Source organism: Hyla sarda, chromosome 2 (assembly GCF_029499605.1).
Source record: "Hyla sarda isolate aHylSar1 chromosome 2, aHylSar1.hap1, whole genome shotgun sequence".
NCBI classification, from domain to species: Eukaryota; Metazoa; Chordata; class Amphibia; order Anura; family Hylidae; genus Hyla; species Hyla sarda.
The window spans coordinates 243,356,806-243,379,186 of NC_079190.1; the positions used below are offsets into that span (position 1 = coordinate 243,356,806).

Below are 22,381 nucleotides of genomic sequence, written 5' to 3' on the forward strand. Positions count from 1 at the left end.
ACCGCAGACTTTTACTTTTACTTTAGATGCTGTGATCAACATAGATTACGGCATCTAAAGGGTTAAATGCCGGGCAGCGGCGGGATCACGGCTGCGCGGCATAAGTAGTAAGTGCCTGGTTACTGATAGCAGCCGAGATTCACTGCTCTGAAGAGAGCGCAGCTCCTGCACTTGCTTCAAAGCCACTTAAGGTGTCATGACGTACAGGTACGCCCTGCGTCCTTAACTACTAGGGGACAAGGTTGTACCTGTATGTCCTGCGTCCGTAAGTGGTTAAACAAACTATTAACAGAATATAAAAAATTATAATACAAAACCCCGGAATAATTTTCTCTAACTATGCAATTCCTTTTTCTCTTCTAACAATGGTAACAGTGTTATATTAAGCACTCCGGCTGCACACGCTGGCCGTGAGCGCATGGTCTAGTTACATGCTGCTGCCGGCGGGGCTGGGACTGGCATCGCGGGACGCGCCCGCATGCAAGCCCCAGTCTGTCACTCACCTGGTGCATCTCCTGCCCCCGCCCCTGCCTCTCTGCTCCGGCGCGTGTGTCCCTGTCCCCTAGGGCGCACGAGCGCAGGAGATTTAAGATTTAAAGGGACAGTGCGCTCATTCGTGTAATTCACCTGTGGCTCATTGATAAATTCCTCCACCCTCCTCACTTCCCTGCCGGATCTTTGTTGCCTTGTGCCTGAGAGAAAGCATTCCTGAGAGTTGTTTTGCCATGTATCTGATCCTTTGCTCTGTGATTTGACCTTGCTCCTCTGCCGCCTGCCTACTGACTTACCTGGGTGTCGCCTGCCGCAGCAAGTTCATCACGGTTTTGCGGCGGGCTCTGGTGAAAACCAACGGCACCTTAGACTCCGCTCCCTGGTACGGTCCGAGTCATCTGCCACACAGGTCCAGCGGATCCACATCCACCGGAGTTCGTGACCTCTGAAACATGAGTGTTACAGTAAGATCCGGCCATGGATCCCGCTAAGGTACCCCTGTCTGAAGTCGCAGATGTTCCCTCGGTTGTCGTACATCAGTCTCAGCAACTGGCGCTACAGGCGCAGCAACTTACCCAACGGTCTGCTATGATACAACAGCTTTTGGCCTTGCAACAGCAGCAGCACCCGCAATCTGTCCCACTCCCTCTTCCAGCTCCTGCAGTGTTTTCTGGCTCCCAGCTACATCTACCATTACCCTCTAAATATGACGGTGATTCCAAGTTATGCAGAGACTTCGTTACACAGTGCTCCATGCATTTGGAGCTCATGTCTGAACTGTTTCTGATGTAACATGCTAAGGTGGCCTTTGTTATTAGCCTACTGTCCGGAAAAGCCCTGGCCTGGGCTACACCCCTTTGGGAACGGGGTGATCCGGTAGCTTACAACTTGATGGCTTTTCTGGAAGAATTTTGCTGTGTCTTTGAGGAACCCGCACGTGCCTCTTCTGCTGAGGCGGCTTTGCTGAACCTATGTCAAGGGAATTCTACTGTTGGTGACTACGTGGTTCAATTCCGCACTCTAGCCTCAGAACTAGCTTGGAATGATGAGGCCTTGTGTGCCACATTCAAAAAAGGACTGTCTAGCAGGATTAAAGATGCCCTGGCTGCACGTGATCCTCCTTCTTCTCTGACTGAACTTATCCACCTGGCCACACGTATTGATGTGCATTTTGCTGAGAGGCAGGAAGAACTGCGCTTAGAGAGGGAACCTGCTCGAACACGGAGATATCCTCACCTGGCCCCCGTGTTTCAACATCCACCTCTACAGTTTCCTGCACCTCTTGCCGAAGAGGCTATGCAAGTGGATCGTTCCCATCTTACGCAACAGGAGAGATCACGAAGACGCAGTGAGAATTTGTGTTTGTATTGTGCTTGCCCGGAGAATTTCCTCAAAGACTGTTCTTGGGGTGGCTGGTGCTCCTCTCCATTGACCCAATGTGCTCACTCTGTGTCCTCTCCTCGGGCCTGGTAGTGGCCCCTCAGTTGTCTTGCGTGTTGTCTGATGTTCCTTCAAGTCTATCCCTCTTTCTGTGCTTGTCTGTGTCACCTCCTTGTCATTTCCCTTAATGCGTGGGTCGACTGTTTCTACTTACCTACATCTCCCTAGGAATCACGGTGGTTTCCTCATAACTCAATGTATGGTTCGAGGTTATAGTTGTAGACGCTTATTCGCCTCTTGTTTCTGGTTACTACTACCTCAGTTTGATGATGTTCATTGTATATGTGATGTACATTGTGATACAAGTTGGATTATTCTGTCGCTTACATTCTGTTTGTGTCCTGGGCGTCATGGCCCTTTACCTATATTTTATGGATGTATATTGTGTTCACTTGTATGGGCCTGTGGTCTGTTGTTGTTTACTTTTCAATAAAACGAATAACATTTTTTTTTAAAAAGACTGTTCTGTTCGTCCACAGTATCTGGGAAAACTCTCCTAGGTGTGAATACCACCTCTCCTCGCTTGACCATTTCTGTACAAGTCTTCGCTTCTGCTAAGTCTTCCTTTAGCGTTACAGCATTTTTGGATTCTGGATCTGCAGATGTCTTTATTGATGCTTCTTCCATTCACAAATATCATCTTCCTGTTACTTGGCTTGCCAAGCCTTTGTTCATCTCCTCTGTTAATGGACAAAATTTGGATTGTAAGGTGCTGAGCCTCTCGTCATGCAAGTGGGTAAATTGCATAAAGAAAAGGTTGAATTCTATGTACTGTCTCACTGTATTTCTGAGCTACTTCTTGGCCTTCCTTGGCTCTGACATCATCACTCTCCGCAACTAGATTGGAGAACTGGAGAAATTATTCGCTGGGGACAGTTCAGTCAAAATCTTTGTCTCAGTCCAGTCCAGCCTAAAATAGTTTCTTGTCCTCTTCCTCTGCCTGGTCTGCCTCCACCTTACAAATATTTCTCTGATGTATTCTGCAAGAAACAGGTGGAGTCTCTGCCTCCACATCGTCCTTACGACTGCACTATTGATCTTCTGCCTAGTACCACTCCTCCTTGTGGAAGGATATACCCTCTATCGGTTCCTGAGACCAAAGCCATGGCTGAGTATATCCAGGAGAATCTCCAAAAGGGATTTATCCATAAGCCTTCTCCTCTTCTCCTGCTGGAGCTGGTTTCTTCTTTGTAGGGAAGAAAAAGGGCTCACTCCGTCCATGCATTGACTACAGGGGACTTAACAAAATCGCGATCAAGAACTGTTACCCACTACCTCTAATCTCAGAACTTTTTGACCGTCTACGTGGTGCCAAGGTCTTCTCCAAGTTGGACTTACGTGGAGCGTATAACCTCATTCGTATCCACAAGGGAGATGAATGGAAAACGGCCTTCAATACTCATGATGGACATTTTGAGTATCTCGTAATGCCTTTTGGTCTCTGCAATGCTCCAGCCGTTTTTCAAGAGTTTGTCAATGATATCTTCTGTGATCTTCTCTACACTTGTGTTGTCATATACCAAGATGACATCCTGATCTTCTCTTCCAACTGTGAGGAGCATCGTACTCATGTTCGTCTGGTTCTTCAGCGACTACGGAAGAATCATCTCTACGCCAAACTGGAGAAATGTCTGTTCAAGAAGTCTAGTCTTCCATTTCTTGGCTACATTGTCTCTCATCGGGGCCTGCAGATGGTTCCAGATAAATTGTCTGCAATGTTGGATTTGCCTCGTCCCAGGGGCCTACGTGCTATTCGATGCTTTCTGGGATTCGCTAACTATTATCGTCAATTTATCCCACATTTTTAATCCTTGGTTGCTCCAATTGTGGTTCTCACTAAGAAGGCTTCTAATCTTAAATCTTGGCCTCAAGAGACTGAAGAGGCCTTCTCCCATTTAAAGTCTGCGTTTGCCTCTGCTCCCATGCTTACAAGATCTTATATGGAGAGGCCCTTTGCTTTGAAAGTTGATGCTTCATCTATTGGAGCGGATGCCGTTCTTACTCAAAGAAACGCCAAGGGCAAGACAGTAATTTGTGGGTTCTTCTCTCAGACATTCTCTCCTGCTGAGAGGAATTACTCCATTGGAGATTGTGAATTCCTCGCTATCAAGCTCGCTTTGGAGGAATGGCAACATTTATTGGAAGGTTCTTCTTATATGGTATTACTGGTGGTCCCATCTTGAATTTGATGTTTCTGATTTTGTTTGCTCCTGTGAAACTTGTGCCCGTGACAAAACCCCTCAACAGAGACCTGTAGGACTCTTACAGCCTTTACCCATTCCGGAGACTCCCTGGTCTCATATTGCCATGGATTTCATAATCGATTTGCCACCATCTCATAATAACACTGTCATTTGGGTTGTTGTAGATCGGTTTTCCAAGATGGCTCATTTCATTCCTCTACCTGTTCTTCCATCTGCTCCACAGCTGGCAAAGTACTTCTTGCTGCATGTCTTTCGTTTACATGGTCTTCCTCAACATATCATTACGGATAGTGGTGTGCAGTTTAACTTTGTCTAAGTTCTGGTGAGCCCTTTGTAATCGTCTGGACATAAGCTGGACTTCTCCTCGGCCTACCACCCTCAGTCCAATGGTCAGGTGGAGGGGGTTAATCAAATCCTTGAGACTTATCTTCGGCATTTTGTTTCAGCTCGCCAAGACGATTGGGTCGACCTTCTCCCCTGGACTGAATTCTCTTATAATCATAAGGATTTCGAGTCCACGAGGTTGTCTCCCTTTTTTGTTGTCTACGGACCCCATCTCCGTTCTCCTCTTCCTCTCCCAGTTTCCTCCAGAGTACCTGCTGTTGATGAGCTGGTCCTTGACTTCTCCACAATCTGGCAACAGGCCCGACAGTCATCCCAGGCTTCTTCACGTATGAAGGTGCAAGCTGATAAAAGTAGAAGACCTCCTCCGTCCTTCTCTCCCGGTGACATGGTGTGGCTTTCATCCAAATACATCCGCTTCAAGATCCCGTTACAAGCTTGGTCCTCGCTACCTTGGTCCCTTCCAGATTCTACAAAATATCAACCCTGTCTCCTACAAACTCCATCTACCTGCTACGTGACATATTCACAATTCCTTTCACATCTCTTTCCTCAAGCCTCTTGTCATAAACCGGTTTTCTCAGAAGAATCTTGTCCCCACACCTGTCTCCGGCTCTTCTGACGTCTTCAAGGTTAAAGAGATTCTGCTAGCCCCAGTCCTTCACTCACCTGGTGCTTCTCCTGCCCCCACCTCTGCATCTCTGCTCCAGCATGCGTGTCCCTGTCCCCTAGGGTGCCAGAGCTTTAAGATTTAAAGGGCCAGTGTGCTCATTAGTTTAATTCACCTGTGGCTCATTGATAAATTCCTCCACCCTCCTCACTTCCCTGCCAGATATTTGTTGCCTTGTGCCTGAGAGAAAGCATTCCTGAGAGTTGTTTTGCCGTGTATCTGATCCTTTGCTCTGTGACTTGACCTTGCTCCTCTGCCACCTGCCCACTGACTTCCTGCTATGTCCTGACTACGCTACTGTGCCGCCTGCCTTGACCTTCTGCTATTCTGACTATGAGCTGCCTTATCCCTCCTGTGCCTCGCATCTCCTCAGCCGCCTGTGTGGTCGAGCCGTGCCAGGGGTAGCGACCTGGGTGCCGCCTGCCGCAGCAAGTCCATCCCACTTTGTGGCGGGCTCTGGTGAAAACCACCGGCACCTTAGACTCCGCTCCCTGGTACGGTCCGAGTCATCTGCCTCACAGGTCCAGCAGATCCACATTCACCAGAGTTCCTGTCTTCAGAAACATGTGTTACAAACAGTAAATATGGGCCAATATATTTTTTTATGTATAACGGCTGCAATAAAATAAATGTTTACAACAGTGGAACCAACACACAGAAAAACTATAATGAGAAGATTTTCATCTTTTTAAACCCAGTTCTGGTTTTGGTTAAAAATACTGTTCAAGATGCTAGACATGAACCCAGCTTTACTCTCTCCTAGAAGCAGATCTTGATGTTCTCACACAGTATTTTGATCATTATTTGGTCGGTATTTTGGTCAGTGTTTTCAATCAAATCCAGTAGTGGAATTAAAACAGAAAAAACTGCAGTGAAAAGATTTGCAATGTTTTTTCTTTGTTCTGGTGAATATGGTGCCTAATTTAGTTTATGCAGTACAGGATTCTTTGCAGAGAGTTTCACCATTTGCACAGACTCTGGTATTGCAACCATATGCTGTTCAACCTTTTACCGGTTAATAGTCTATTTCCATATTACTAAACAGAATTGATTTATTTATTCTTCCTTATATTGTGAGTGATAGGTGGGAGATGGAACCTTTGAATGTGTGCCAAGTAAGGGATTACTCTGGCAACCATACCAAGAGCAGTCTAGTCTAGTTATTTGCCATTTCACTTAGCCGTGTTCTGTTGTGCAATCGGTGTACTTCCTGGACCTTTTATTACATGACTTTGGCTCTTTTTTATCTTCTAATCATCAGTCTGTCTTTGGTTTCCGGTCTTGGCAGTCGGCTCAGAATTTCTCCTGAAATAATGCCGTGCTTGACATTTTCTCAGCTTCTTTGTGAGTTGAAAGAGTTCCTGATGTTATATGATATATTCACCATCCCTCACTACTTCTATGCCATATTTATAAACACATTGAGATATTTTATCCAATTATCAAGTCTCTGCTTCCCAGTCCATTTATAGTTTTACATTACACAACTATTCTGTATTCCGTACATTCACAATATACTATTACATTTTATTTATTCATTTTAGTATACTATTCTTCTTAAATTAAAGTACTTTCTAAAAAAAAACTGTGGAGGACATAGACAAAACCGTGTCTAGTTTTACTTAGACTAAACAGTCTAAGATTGTGCTAGATTTTTTAAAGTGACTGTTTAAAAATCTGGTGCATCTTACACTGTGTGCTCAGTCTACACCACCTCTGAGTTGGACAGTTTTTTGGGGTGGGGGGCAGGCTTTTAAAATATGTGCACAGTTTAAGCCCTGTCCTTAGTCTGACCCTTTCCTGAGGCCATGCCCATTCAACCCCTTGGTCTGGGAGTGTGATCCTAAAATGCATGGCTCTGTGGGGGGCACATGTTGTGACCTGTTCATACCTGCATCCATCTAATCCCCTGTCTAGTATCCAGCACTGGTTTGCATTCATTGCTATATTTATGCTCTGTAGGATAGCCAATTAATTCTGTGTATAAAGTATACTGTATACCGTATTTTTTGCACTATAGGATGCTCCGGCATATAAGACGCACCTTATTTTAAATGAGGAAAATCTAGAATACAATGTAAAGTATAGGTCACAGTGATCTTCAACCAGCGGTCCTCCAGATGTTGCAAAACTACAACTCCCAGCATTCCCGGACAGCCGTTTTATGTGTTTATGTGTTTCGTGGGAGTGGGATCCTGATGCAATCTCACTCCATACCATGTGACTCCCAGTTGATTTTAGTAGCTGGGAGCCACTGATTCCCACTGGCTGCTATCAACCATTTAAATCCTGCTGTCAACTTTTCATCTTAATGCAGGTTACAGCCATTGTTAGTGGTGCAGTGGTTTGGCTCTCCTTGCCACAATCATAACTCGACCAGGAGATTTAAACCTTGCCCTAGCAGCCAGAGCACTTGCCTGAGCCTCTATCATTTCTGGGACTCTTCTACTGTTCCAAAAGAGCGCAGATTTATTAGTCCCTTCAGGGGCTAATAAAGTGTAAAAGAAAAACACATCCAATGGTGTTAACCGATATAACATTAATGAAACCATACAGTGAATAGCGTAAATGTAAAAAAAAAAATTTTTTTTTTTATCACATCACATTCGATAAATGAATGGAATAAAAAGTGAACAAAAAGTCTGATTAATATAAAAAATTTGTACATGGTCCAAATAAGGCAAAATTTGAAAATGTATGCTACACCACTTTTTGGCACAGTTTACACAAAAAAAAGGCAAGTCAAAGGGGTACTCAGAGGAATACTACAGAGGAAATTCTTTTCTTTTTGGAACATAGTGCTCTCTGCTGACATCACGAGCAAAGTGCTCTCTACTGACATCTCTGTCCATATTAGGAACTGTCGAGAGCAGCATATGTTTGCTATGGGGATTTTCTCTTACTCTGGACTTAAAATGACAGCGCTATCAGCAGAGAGCACTTTGCTCTTGATTCAGCAGAGAACTCTGTTCTAAAAAGAAAATAATTTTCTCTGTAGTATTACGCAGCTAATAAATACTGGAAGGATTAAGATTTTTTAATAGAAGCAATTTACAAATCTTTAACTTTCTGGCACCAGTTGATTTAAAAAAAAAAAAAAAAAAAAAGGTTTCCATCGGAGTACCCCTTTAAGCTTTGAATATTGTATTTATATTCCCTTCATTTCCAAAAACACTGGGGTTACATTGAAAGTGCTGGCACGCCCTATGCCTCAGGTGTTTGGTTTCAACCTTAGCCTGGATATTTTGATACAACTCCTCCTTCTCTATAACATGATGCTGAAAGATTTGACAGCCAAAAATATGAGATTGCATTACCATTAAATAGCTTAGGGTGCACTTAGGGTTAGCCGCATGTCCTCGTTAATGATCAAATTGAGAAATATATCGATTTAGTCTGGTTATACAAACAAAGTACTGTCAAATCATGCTCAGAACTGAAAAAAGACATGAAATAGTAACAACATGACTTCTTGTTATTGGGACCTTAGGCAATTCAAGACCAATATTAAATAGAAATTGGAATAATAGTTACCTCTAGATATAATGAAAAAAATAAATGAGGAAGAATTTGCAATATTCATAGTATAATGTGGTGATTTTGAGCTTGTGATTTTACATTGTTAAGAATATGTTACTTTCTTACATGTTTATCTTTTTATGTCTTTTCCTGTTTGCATTTGGCATTGCTTGGTATTGTTTTGAGATCCCACTAACCCACTAGCAAATTTCACATCATGATTTGTGCTTACAATATTTGAATATGTCGAGAAACTATCAATACGGCATGCCAACTTATCTGTGCACAGACAGGTATGGGCACCATTCATTTCAATGGCCTGAGCAGAGTAAGCTAGTGACTAATTTAGTGTTGACGGCATAGGCCATATTCGAATTTGTGGTATTTCGCAAACATATGGACGAATATTCGTCATATATTCGCTTAATTCACATATTTGTAATATTCACGTTTTATTTTCGCATATGCGAAAAATTTGCGTATGCAAAAATTTGCATATGCGAAAATTTGCATAAGCAAAAATCAGCATAAGCGAAAAATTCGCATATGCAAAAATTAGCGTATGCGAAAATTCGCATATGCAAAAATTAGCATCTGCAAATTTTCGCACATGAAAATTCGTGCACCAGTCTCACACAGTAGTATTAGAGCCTTCTTTACACCACACAAGCTGGAAGCAGAGAGGGATGATCACTGTGATGTGTACTGTGAAAAAAATACGAATATTCGTAATTGCGCATATATAGAGCTATATTCGCGAATATTCACGAATTCGCGAATATGCAATACTCGCAAATAAAATTTGCATTGCGAATATTCGCGAGCAACACTAGTGACTATATTCAGGTCATTTTACAAACATATTCCAGTTTTGTCTGGAACTGAAAAATACTGCAAGCCACGCTTCTGAGTCTGAGCCAAAACTTGTATAATATCGGAAAATGGCCCAAACAAAGTCATTAGCTGACTAAACTCAGGCCATTGAAATAAATGGGGCACATGACTGTCCAAGCACACGTCATTTTGACAGTTACCCCACAAATCAGTGCTTTTGAGGAACAAATCATGGGAGAGTGATTGAAGGCAAAGTAATATAACAAACTGAGAGAAACTTAACCCCTTAAGGACTCAGCCCATTTTGGCCTTAAGGACTCAGACAATTAAATTTTTACGTTTTCATTTTTTCCTCCTCGCCTTCTAAAAATCATAACTCTTTTATATTTTCATCCACAGACTAGTATGAGGGCTTGTTTTTTGCGCGACCAGTTTACCTTTGTAATGACATCACTCATTATATCATAAAATGTATGGCGCAACCAAAAAACACTATTTTTGTGGGGAAATTAAAACGAAAAACGCAATTTTGCTAATTATGGAAGGTTTTGTTTTCACGCCGTACAATTTATGGAAAAAATTACATGTGTTCTTTATTCTGAGGGTCAATACAATTAAAATGATACCCATTATTATATACTTTTATATTATTGTTGCGCTTAAAAAAAATCACAAACTTTTTAACCAAATTAGTACGTTTATAATCCCTTTATTTTGATGACCTCTAACTTTTTTATTTTTCCGTATAAGTGGCGGTATGGGGGCTCATTTTTTGCGCCATGATCTGTACTTTTTTTTGATACCACATTTGCATATAAAAAACTTTTAATACATTTTTTATAATTTTTTTTTAATAAAATGTATTAAAAAAGTAGGAATTTTGGACTTTTTTATTTTTTTTTCGTTCACGCCGTTCACCGTATGGGATCATTAACATTTTATTTTAAAGTTCGGACATTTACGCACGCGGCGATACCAAATATGTCTATAAAAAAAAATTTTTACGCTTTTTGGGGGTAAAATAGGAAAAAACGGACGTTTTACTTTTTTATTGGGGGAGGGGATTTTTCACTTTTTTTTTACTTTTACTTTTACATTTTTTTTACATTTTTTTTTACACTTGAATAGTCCCCATAGGGGACTATTCATAGCAATACCATGATTGCTAATACTGATCTGTTCTATGTATAGGACATAGAACAGATCAGTATTATCGGTCATCTCCTGCTCTGGTCTGCTCGATCACAGACCAGAGCAGGAGACGCCGGGAGCCGCACGGAGGAAGGAGAGGGGACCTCCGTGCGGCGTTATGAATGATCGGATCCCCGCAGCAGCGCTGCGGGCGATCCGATCGTTCATTTAAATCGCGAACTGCCGCAGATGCCGGGATCTGTATTGATCCCGGCACCTGAGGGGTTAATGGCGGACGCCCGCGAGATCGCGGGCGTCGGCCATTGCCGGCGGGTCCCTGGCTGCGATCAGCAGCCGGGATCAGCCGCGCATGACACGGGCATCGCTCCGATGCCCGCGGTTATGCTTAGGACGTAAATGTACGTCCTGGTGCGTTAAGTACCACCTCACCAGGACGTACATTTACGTCCTGCGTCCTTAAGGGGTTAAAGGGGTATTCGAGGAAAAAAAACTTTATATATATATATATATATATATATATATATATATATCAACTGGCTCCAGAAAATTAAACAGATTTGTAAATTACTTCTATTAAAAAATCTTAATCCTTTCAGTACTTATGAGCTTCTGAAGTTAAGGTTGTTCTTTTCTGTCTAAATCCTCTCTGATGACACCTGTCTCGGGAAACGCCCAGTTTAGAAGAGGTTTGCTATGGGGATTTGCTTCTAAACTGGGCGTTTCCCGAGACAGGTGTCATCAGATAGGATTTAGACAGAAAAGAACCTTAACTTCAGAAGCTCATAAGTACTGAAAGGATTAAGATTTTTTAATAGAAGTAATTTACTAATCTGTTTAACTTTCTGGAGCCAGTTGATATATAAAAAAAAGTTTTTTCCTGGAATACCCCTTTAATTAATTAACCTCCCTTAATAAAAAGTCCCATTGACTAGGATGTTTCCTGACAGATTCTGTCTGAAGAACTAATATGTTAATTATTGTCAATTACTATGTCTGTTGTGGAAACCCCATTGAAATTGTTGGACGTCAGAATGGATTTTGTGTTAAATTAGTGTCAACATAAACTAATTCATAATTCCTTTCCAGAGTACACAGGTTAGAAAGAAAATTGATCATCACTAAAATACTCAACACGCAAAGTAGGCTTGACAACAGATCTAAAATATGAATACCTTACCTGATGGACTGACTAGAAGAAGAAATAAAAAAGATGGCACAAAGTAAGCAGTCAGCATCCAGAGAGCCAGTCTAAATATTTGATGTTCAACTAAGTGGTATGGTCCTTTTTTCATTTCTCCAGTCATATTATAGCACCAATAATCATTTATCCCCCAAATTCTGGGAGAGATCCCTAAACCTGAAGAAAAACAAAAATATATAAGTAAAGGGATTCTCAAATGGAACTAATCACTTTTTTAATTTACATACCTATATACTAATGAGAATATATGGTGCATGTGTCAATAGAATTCATGAAAGTCAGTTTATATAATGTTATTATGAAATAACAAACAGTAAACTGTAACTAAGAATATATATTTTGAATATCAGAATAATTATTATTACTTTCATCATCCTTAGTTGCATTTTATAATTATTTATATTGCACAATATTGTGATACTAAGAAATTGCTAAGAAGGGCATTGAAGCATGTGCACATGCTCATATACAGTACACCAAAAAGAGACCAAGGTGAATATATCTAAATAATATTAATCTTTATTGATACGCACAGTAAAAAATACATATACTGTAAAAAGAGAGAGATGGATAGATCAGTTACACAGGCAGAAAAATGGAGATAGAGTTGATGATATGGTATGCAATACAAGCATCTGATACTATTGCAGTGGTAATATAGCATAGTCAAAGTGGGCCATGTGGTGTATACACAAAAGGACAAATACCAACATCCACGGATAAACCCAATGGGGTATGTTAAATGCCGGTATATACAAAATGGATAGCTTAAGAAAGGTTCAGACAATAGTAGATAACAAATGATGCCCAAATTACAACAGATAGATGGTCACCCCGAAGGGAATCATCTCACCTACTCCCCAATCACGCATTTTTGCACCAATGCTTCGTCACGCCCCCTGACGATGCATTGGAGCAAAAAAGTGCATTTGAGGAGGAGGTGAGATGCTGTTAAGTTTAGGGTCAAAAAGACAATTACCGTATATACTCGAGTATAAGCCGACCCGAGTATAAGCCGAGACCCCTAATTTCAACCCAAAATCCCAGGAAAAGTTATTGACTCGAGTATAAGCCTAGGGTGGGAAATACCTCATCCCCCCCTGTCATCATCCAGACCCGTCATTAACATCCTCATCATCATCCCCTTGTCATCATCCCACACATCCCCCCTTCATCATCCCCTTATCATCCCACACATCCCCCCTTCATCATCCCCTTATCATCCCCCCTTCATCATCCCCTTATCATCCCACACATCCCCCCTTCATCATCCCCTTATCATCCCCCCTTATCATCCCACACATCCCCCCTTCATCATCCCCTTGTAATCATCCCACACCCCCCCCTTCATCATCCCCACCCCCCTTCATCATCCCCACACCCCCCCTTCATCATCCTCTTCTCATCATTCGCCCTCAGTGGTCTTCAACCTGCGGACCTCCAGAGGTTTCAAAACTACAACTCCCAGCAAGCCCGGGCAGCCATCGGCTGTCCGGGCTTGCTGGGAGTTGTAGTTTTGAAACCTCCGGAGGTCCGCAGGTTGAAGACCACTGCGGCCTTCAACATCATCCAGCCTCCTCTCACCCCCTTTAGTTCTGAGTACTCACCTCCGCTCGGCGCTGGTCCGGTCCTGCAGGGCTGTCCGGTGAGGAGGTGGTCCGGTGAGGAGGTGGTCCGGGCTGCTATCTTCACCGGGGGCGCCTCTTCTCCGCGCTTCCGGCCCGGAATAGAGGCATTGCCTTGACAATGACGCAGAAGTACGTTGGCAATGAACGCACCTCTGCGTCGTTGTCACGGCAACGTGACTATTCTGAGGCCGGGCCCGAAGCGCTTAGAAGAGGCCTCCCCGGTGAAGATAGCAGCCCGGAACCAGTATCCCACTGGACCACCACCTCACCGGACAGTCCTGCAGGACCGGACCAGCGCCGAGCGGAGGTGAGTACTCAGAACTAAAGGGGGTGAGAGGGGGCTGGATGATGTTGAAGGCCGCAGTGGTCTTCAACCTGCGGACCTCCGGAGGTTTCAAAACTACAACTCCCAGCAAGCCCGGACAGCCGATGGCTGCCCGGGCTTGCTGGGAGTTGTAGTTTTGAAACCTCTGGAGGTCCGCAGGTTGAAGACCACTGCGGGTGGGGGAGTTCACTCGAGTATAAGCCGAGGGGGGTGTTTTCAGCACGAAAAATCGTGCTGAAAAACTCGGCTTATACTCGAGTATATACGGTAGTTATAGCTTTCTAGGGTTAATTCTTTGTATTTGCTTTGTTTATTATTCTCTGCTTTGTTGGTGACTTCCATCATCATCATTCCTAACGCTTTGGTTCTTGTTGTCTATTAATGAGTTGGTCCTGGGGGTTATTTTGAGCCACAATTAGGATCCAGGAAAGGTGACTGCTATAGGAGAAGATTAATTTTGTCACTTTGTCACCAACCAGCACATCTGATTCCATGCTGAAATCTTCCCTTAAATGTGTAGTCTGTTAACAATACACCTATTTATTTTAATGGAAAATCCATGTCTCTCTTCAGACTTCTCAGAATTGTTTCATTTAAATTTAAAATATGTGTCACCGAAAATACAGAGGTAAGTAGTGAATAAGCATCCATGCCTACCAGAGGGTGAAAATTCATGGTGTATTGATTTCCAAGGTAAATGCCTTAAAAGGTAAAGCATAGACATAGAGAACAGTGTTACGCCGAGCGCTCCGGGTCCCCGCTCCTCCCCGGAGCGCTCGCTTCTCTCTCGCTACCGCAGCGCTCCGGGCAGCTCTACTGACCCGGTGCGCTGCGATACCGTCTCCAGCCGGGATGCGATTCGCGATGCGGGTAGCGCCCGCTCGCGATGCGCATCCCGGCTCCCGTACCTGACTCGCTCTCCGTCTGTCCTGTCCCGGCGCGCGCGGCCCCGCTCCCTAGGGCGCGCGCGCGCCGGGTCTCTGCGATTTAAAGGGCCACTGCGCCGCTGATTGGCGCAGTGGTTCCAATTAGTGTGTTCACCTGTGCACTCCCTATTTATACCTCACTTCCCCTTCACTCCCTCGCCGGATCTTGTTGCCATTGTGCCAGTGAAAGCGTTTCCTTGTGTGTTCCTAGCCTGTGTTCCAGACCTCCTGCCGTTGCCCCCGACTACGATCCTTGCTGCCTGCCCCGACCTTCTGCTACGTCCGACCTTGCTTCTGTCTACTCCCTTGTACCGCGCCTATCTTCAGCAGTCAGAGAGGTTGAGCCGTTGCTAGTGGATACGACCTGGTCACTACCGCCGCAGCAAGACCATCCCGCTTTGCGGCGGGCTCTGGTGAAAACCAGTAGTGACTTAGAACCGATCCACTAGCACGGTCCACGCCAATCCCTCTCTGGCACAGAGGATCCACTACCTGCCAGCCGGCATCGTGACAAACAGTCCTCGGCACCACTGTAGCTACACCACTGAAAGCCCACTCTTGTCTGTGGCAGCTACGTAACCCTGTATGCTCAGCCCTATATGCGGTGCTCATGCATAAGAAACAAGGTGAATGGTAATCCTCCAAATGTGGAACAATAAACAAAGCACTCACCGGGTCTGTAGAGCAAATATCTTCAAACTTGAATGTAGAAAATCAGCGGGATACATCTTGTGCGGGGGAATGGACAAGAGCAGTGGTGTGGGGGGTGGGAAGACCTGGTGAGTCCTTTGTTTATTCTTCTACATTTGGAGGATGCCTTAAGAGGTATTTTTTTTTTGTCTTATTGATGTGAACTCAGGGAGGACAGAAACCTCACGTTTCTATTTTGCAGTATGTAGATGTTGTCTTGCACTGTACTTAAAGGGGCACTCCACTGCCCCAGTGTTCGTAACATTTTGTTCTGAATGCTGGGTGCGGGCTGCGGGGGTTGTGTTGTCACGCCTCCTCCCATAGACTGTCACACTCCCTCCCATAGACTTGTATTGAGGGGGCGTGGCATGACGTTACGAGGGGAGTGGCCATGATATCACAACCCCCGCACACAGAGTTCCGAACAAAATGTTCCAAACGCTGGGGAAGTGGAGTACCCCTTTAATGTGCATGCACACAAGCTCTAGCAAGCATAGTTTTAGGAAACAGCAATGTGAACATATTTTGTTGTATAGTATCCTAGCAGAGTCATTTGATGTATAAGATGAGCATCAACAGATGTAGTAGGTATCCTCTAGTACCTCAACCATGAAGCCTTTGGAGGATACAGAGGGAGCAGCTCAAGAGCAGACAGAAGGGTCAAGAGGGACCACACCACCTTCATCAGCTGCAGACATAGAACTGGCACCAGCAACAGCTACATTAAGACCTTTAGCAGCACTGGTGGCCACCCCACATTGACATAGCATTCACTCATGGACATGGTCGAGGAAACCTTTGGAAAACTGACAGGGAACTGAAGGTAAAAAGTTGATTTATGATACATGAATACATCTTGCTGCTGCCAGATGTGTCTAGGTGACTGAAACAACTGTGCTTTAGGCAATGTTCTTTAGCAAAAACTCTGTTCCTGAAAGGCAAATGAGCTGCACCCATTGTTGGGGAATATATAATTAATTACCCATACATACCTGCTACATTCTCTATTGACTTAGAATGGGTTTGTTTGTATTTTTATTTTTTAAATCTCAAAAAAAGACATGGCAATTGTTTGATACACATCAACCTAACCCTAATTCCCAAGCAGTATCTCCAGAAAGGGAAAAGGAAAAAAAGAAAAAAAAACTTGTAATGCATTTTCTCAACATAATACAATTCTCTCTGGGTGGCCCTTAAGTCACCTGAGCCATAAAATGACTTATTTTGAGAGTTTAATAGTAATACTTGTTAATATAACAAAGAACTGAGCTGTGCTCTTTCCATAATCCCACTAAAACAAAGCCTGTAGTAGGATGGGTGGTTCCCTTCATTGACTGTATTTTCAAAATATATTTTAAAATCCATGTGATGAGGGCATGGCTTTAGCAGCAAGGAGAGCATACGTGAGAGTGTGGTGATCCTGCTCTCAGACCCTTCTCCCTTATTTTGTGCCAGCCTAGAGCCCCTTTCTGTATCTAGTTTTCTCTCCCCAGTCAACGCAAACACAAGCACATTGAGGGGTCTCCTGCCTGGATTATCCCTTATGGTTCCATCGGCTACATTGGCCTGTGGTGGGACTCACACACCACTCTTACTGCTCACCCCCTCGGCAGCTGTGAGGAAGATATTTGTGCTGCTGCCAATATACTGATGGCTCCTCTAACTCACCTCTCATTCAAGAGATTGCCTGGCACCTAGTGCTTGCGTCTGTTGACCTCTCCGTGCCGCTATGTGAAAGTGAGCTATTCAGGAATGCTCATCATCTCTCCTTTGTGCTGCTGACCACTCTGAGTGGCTTTCTGCCAACCCCATGAGATACAAGTTTTCTGCAGCTTTCTAGCTGGGGTGCCAGGCTCACTGTTGATTGCTATTACTTGCCAGGACTTCCTTTAGTTTTACCCGCACTGTTGCCTCTTAGCCTAATAAACAGGACACAGTGGCAGTTTTTTCTAGGCCCACGCTTTGTCTGCATTAAGAATATCTAAAGTGTGCCCATATATATTTGGGACTGGCCAGCCTCTCAAAGTTAGCCTAACACTGTGTGCTATTTTAGCAGCCTCTTGTCACTTTATTGCAACTTCTAGATAGGACTTGTATACAGAGGGCTTACTCTGCACTACAAGATCCCCTGGACTTACATTGAGCTTCTTGAACTTGTATTGAGCCCATTTCCATAGTTTTCTGCTGCCACCTAGTGCTCTGGAGAATAGCGACTGGCTGTTCTTACATCTGAAGGGTCTCAATTATCATCTGCACTACTTACTCTGATTGCTCTTAAGTGTTGCTGTGGGTTTTGAAATGTATTACTCTGCTACGCTGTTAGAGACGCTCATCCTCTATGTCATTGCTGGTGACAAGATGTTCAATCATGTCTAAGTGTCCAATGGAAATCTATTTTGCCGTACGTTGTGCTGCCACTTATCCAGTGAGTCCATCCTTGCTGAGTCTGTGATCAGATTTATTTTTTGATCAATGACATTCTCTCCAGTCTTCTATTGATCAAGCAATGGCAGCTATCTTCTTGTAGGCTTCTAAAGCTAAGGGACAAGTTTGCAGGAAGCAGCCTAATTGGGAAATATAGTTTTGACCACACAGTTCGCTCAGCAGATTGACCTGATGGAGAATAAGCTGGATTCTACTGTAGTGAAGGTCAACCAAAATGTGGACATTTCTGATTTGTATGACCAACTTTAATCTGTCCACCTCCAAAATCGAGAAGCTAAAAAACCTTTAGGGCTTGTACAAATCATTTGTCCAGGGATGCCATATATATTCTATGAGACAGAATTCACAGGGCTCTGTGGCTCCCTGTCTGGATTGCATTCCTTGTGATGTTGTGGTCAAGCCTACTGTTACGCCGAGCGCTCCGGGTCCCCGCTCCTCCCCGGAGCGCTCGCTTCTCTCTCGCTACCGCAGCGCTCCGGGCAGCTCCACTGACCCGGTGCGCTGCGATACCGTCTCCAGCCGGGATGCGATTCGCGATGCGGGTAGCGCCCGCTCGCGATGCGCATCCCGGCTCCCGTACCTGACTCGCTCTCCGTCTGTCCTGTCCCGGCGCGCGCGGCCCCGCTCCCTAGGGCGCGCGCGCGCCGGGTCTCTGCGATTTAAAGGGCCACTGCGCCGCTGATTGGCGCAGTGGTTCCAATTAGTGTGTTCACCTGTGCACTCCCTATTTATACCTCACTTCCCCTTCACTCCCTCGCCGGATCTTGTTGCCATTGTGCCAGTGAAAGCGTTTCCTTGTGTGTTCCTAGCCTGTGTTCCAGACCTCCTGCCGTTGCCCCCGACTACGATCCTTGCTGCCTGCCCCGACCTTCTGCTACGTCCGACCTTGCTTCTGTCTACTCCCTTGTACCGCGCCTATCTTCAGCAGTCAGAGAGGTTGAGCCGTTGCTAGTGGATACGACCTGGTCACTACCGCCGCAGCAAGACCATCCCGCTTTGCGGCGGGCTCTGGTGAAAACCAGTAGTGACTTAGAACCGATCCACTAGCACGGTCCACGCCTATCCCTCTCTGGCACAGAGGATCCATTACCTGCCAGCCGGCATCGTGACAGTAGATCCGGCCATGGATCCCGCTGAAGTTCCTCTGCCAGTTGTCGCCGACCTCACCACGGTGGTCGCCCAGCAGTCACAACAGATAGCGCAACAAGGCCAACAGCTGTCTCAACTGACCGTGATGCTACAGCAGCTACTACCACAGCTTCAGCAATCATCTCCTCCGCCAGCTCCTGCACCTCCTCCGCAGCGAGTGGCCGCTTCTGGTCTACGACTATCCTTGCCGGATAAATTTGATGGGGACTCTAAATTCTGCCGTGGCTTTCTTTCCCAATGTTCCCTGCACTTGGAGATGATGTCCGACCAGTTCCCTACTGAAAGGTCTAAGGTGGCTTTCGTAGTCAGCCTTCTGTCTGGAAAAGCTCTGTCATGGGCCACACCGCTCTGGGACCGCAATGACCCCGTCACTGCCTCTATACACTCCTTCTTCTCGGAAATTCGAAGTGTCTTTGAGGAACCTGCCCGAGCCTCTTCTGCTGAGACTGCCCTGTTGAACCTGGTCCAGGGTAATTCTTCCGTTGGCGAGTACGCCGTACAATTCCGTACTCTTGCTTCAGAATTATCCTGGAATAATGAGGCCCTCTGCGCGACCTTTAAAAAAGGCCTATCCAGCAACATTAAAGATGTTCTGGCCGCACGAGAAATCCCTGCTAACCTACATGAACTCATCCATCTTGCCACTCGCATTGACATGCGTTTTTCCGAAAGGCGTCAGGAGCTCCGCCAGGATATGGACTTTGTTCGCACAAGGCGTTTTTTCTCCCCGGCTCCTCTCTCCTCTGGTCCCCTGCAATCCGTTCCTGTGCCTCCCGCCGTGGAGGCTATGCAGGTCGACCGGTCTCGCCTGACACCTCAAGAGAGGACACGACGCCGCATGGAGAATCTCTGCCTGTACTGTGCCAGTACCGAACACTTCCTGAAGGATTGTCCTATCCGTCCTCCCCGCCTGGAAAGACGTACGCTGACTCCGCACAAAGGTGAGACAGTCCTTGATGTCTACTCTGCTTCTCCACGTCTTACTGTGCCTGTGCGGATATCTGCCTCTGCCTTCTCCTTCTCTACTATGGCCTTCTTGGATTCCGGATCTGCAGGAAATTTTATTTTGGCCTCTCTCGTCAACAGGTTCAACATCCCAGTGACCAGTCTCGCCAGACCCCTCTACATCAATTGTGTAAACAATGAAAGATTGGACTGTACCATACGTTTCCGCACGGAGCCCCTTCTAATGTGCATCGGACCTCATCACGAGAAGATTGAATTTTTGGTCCTCCCCAATTGCACTTCCGAAATCCTCCTTGGACTACCCTGGCTTCAACTCCATTCCCCAACCCTGGATTGGTCCTCTGGGGAGATCAAGAGTTGGGGGCCCTCTTGTTTCAAGGACTGCCTAAAACCGGTTCCCAGTACCCCTTGCCGTGACTCTGTGGTTCCCCCTGTAACCGGTCTCCCTAAGGCCTATATGGACTTTGCGGATGTTTTTTGCAAAAAACAAGCTGAGACTCTACCTCCTCACAGGCCTTATGATTGTCCTATTGACCTCCTCCCGGGCACTACTCCACCCCGGGGCAGAATCTATCCTCTGTCCGCCCCAGAGACTCTTGCTATGTCGGAGTACATCCAGGAAAATTTAAAAAAAGGCTTTATCCGTAAATCCTCCTCTCCTGCCGGAGCCGGATTTTTCTTTGTGTCCAAAAAAGATGGCTCTCTACGTCCTTGCATTGACTACCGCGGTCTTAATAAAATCACGGTAAAGAACCGCTACCCCCTACCCCTCATCTCTGAACTCTTTGATCGCCTCCAAGGTGCCCACATCTTTACCAAACTGGACTTAAGAGGTGCTTATAATCTCATCCGCATCAGAGAGGGGGATGAATGGAAAACGGCATTTAACACTAGAGATGGACACTTTGAGTATCTGGTCATGCCCTTTGGCCTGTGCAACGCCCCTGCCGTCTTCCAAGACTTTGTTAATGAAATTTTTCGTGATCTCTTATACTCCTGTGTTGTTGTATATCTGGACGATATCCTGATTTTTTCTGCCAATCTAGAAGAACACCGCCAGCATGTCCGTATGGTTCTTCAGAGACTTCGTGACAATCCACTTTATGCCAAGATAGAGAAATGTCTGTTTGAATGCCAATCTCTTCCTTTCCTAGGATACTTGGTCTCTGGCCAGGGACTACAAATGGATCCAGACAAACTCTCTGCCGTCTTAGATTGGCCACGCCCCTCCGGACTCCGTGCTATCCAACGTTTTTTGGGGTTCGCCAATTATTACAGGCAATTTATTCCACATTTTTCTACCGTTGTGGCCCCTATCGTGGCTTTAACCAAAAAAAATGCCAATCCCAAGTCTTGGCCTCCTCAAGCGGAAGACGCCTTTAAACGGCTCAAGTCTGCCTTTTCTTCGGCTCCTGTGCTCTCCAGACCTGACCCATCTAAACCCTTCCTATTGGAGGTTGATGCCTCCTCTGTAGGAGCTGGAGCGGTCCTTCTACAAAAAAATTCTTCCGGGCATGCTGTTACTTGTGGGTTTTTTTCTAGGACCTTCTCTCCGGCGGAGAGGAACTACTCCATCGGGGATCGAGAGCTTCTAGCCATTAAATTAGCACTTGAGGAATGGAGGCATCTGCTGGAGGGATCAAGATTTCCAGTTATTATTTACACCGATCACAAGAACCTCTCCTATCTCCAGTCTGCCCAACGGCTGAATCCTCGCCAGGCCAGGTGGTCTCTGTTCTTTGCCCGATTTAACTTTGAAATTCACTTTCGGCCTGCCGATAAGAACATTAGGGCCGATGCTCTCTCTCGTTCCTCGGATGCCTCGGAAGTTGAACTCTCTCCGCAACACATCATTCCTCCTGACTGCCTGATTTCCACTTCTCCAGCCTCCATCAGGCAAACTCCTCCAGGAAAGACCTTCGTCTCTCCACGCCTACGCCTCGGAATCCTCAAATGGGGTCACTCCTCCCATCTCGCAGGTCATGCTGGCATCAAGAAATCTGTGCAACTCATCTCTCGCTTCTATTGGTGGCCGACTCTGGAGACGGATGTCGTGGACTTTGTGCGAGCCTGCACTGTCTGTGCCCGGGATAAGACTCCTCGCCAGAAGCCCGCTGGTTTTCTTCATCCTCTGCCTGTCCCTGAACAGCCTTGGTCTCTGATTGGTATGGATTTTATTACAGACCTACCCCCATCCCGTGGCAACACTGTTGTTTGGGTGGTCGTTGATCGATTCTCCAAGATGGCACATTTCATCCCTCTTCCTGGTCTTCCTTCAGCGCCTCAGTTGGCTAAACAATTTTTTGTACACATTTTTCGTCTTCACGGGTTGCCCACACAGATAGTCTCGGATAGAGGCGTCCAATTCGTGTCAAAATTCTGGAGGGCTCTCTGTAAA

General features: G+C 45.4%; 1 protein-coding gene across 1 annotated transcript in view; it reads right to left on the reverse strand.

The window, feature by feature from the left end:
• SSC4D (scavenger receptor cysteine rich family member with 4 domains) overlaps nt 1-22,381 on the reverse strand; it is a 104,345-nt gene that overhangs the window by 77,351 nt on the left and 4,613 nt on the right. Inside the window, exon 2 of the mRNA XM_056556788.1 lies at nt 11,831-12,010. Within this exon, the coding sequence (XP_056412763.1) occupies nt 11,831-11,957 (127 nt within the window). The 5' untranslated portion in view covers nt 11,958-12,010. The remainder of the gene's footprint in view (nt 1-11,830; nt 12,011-22,381) is intronic.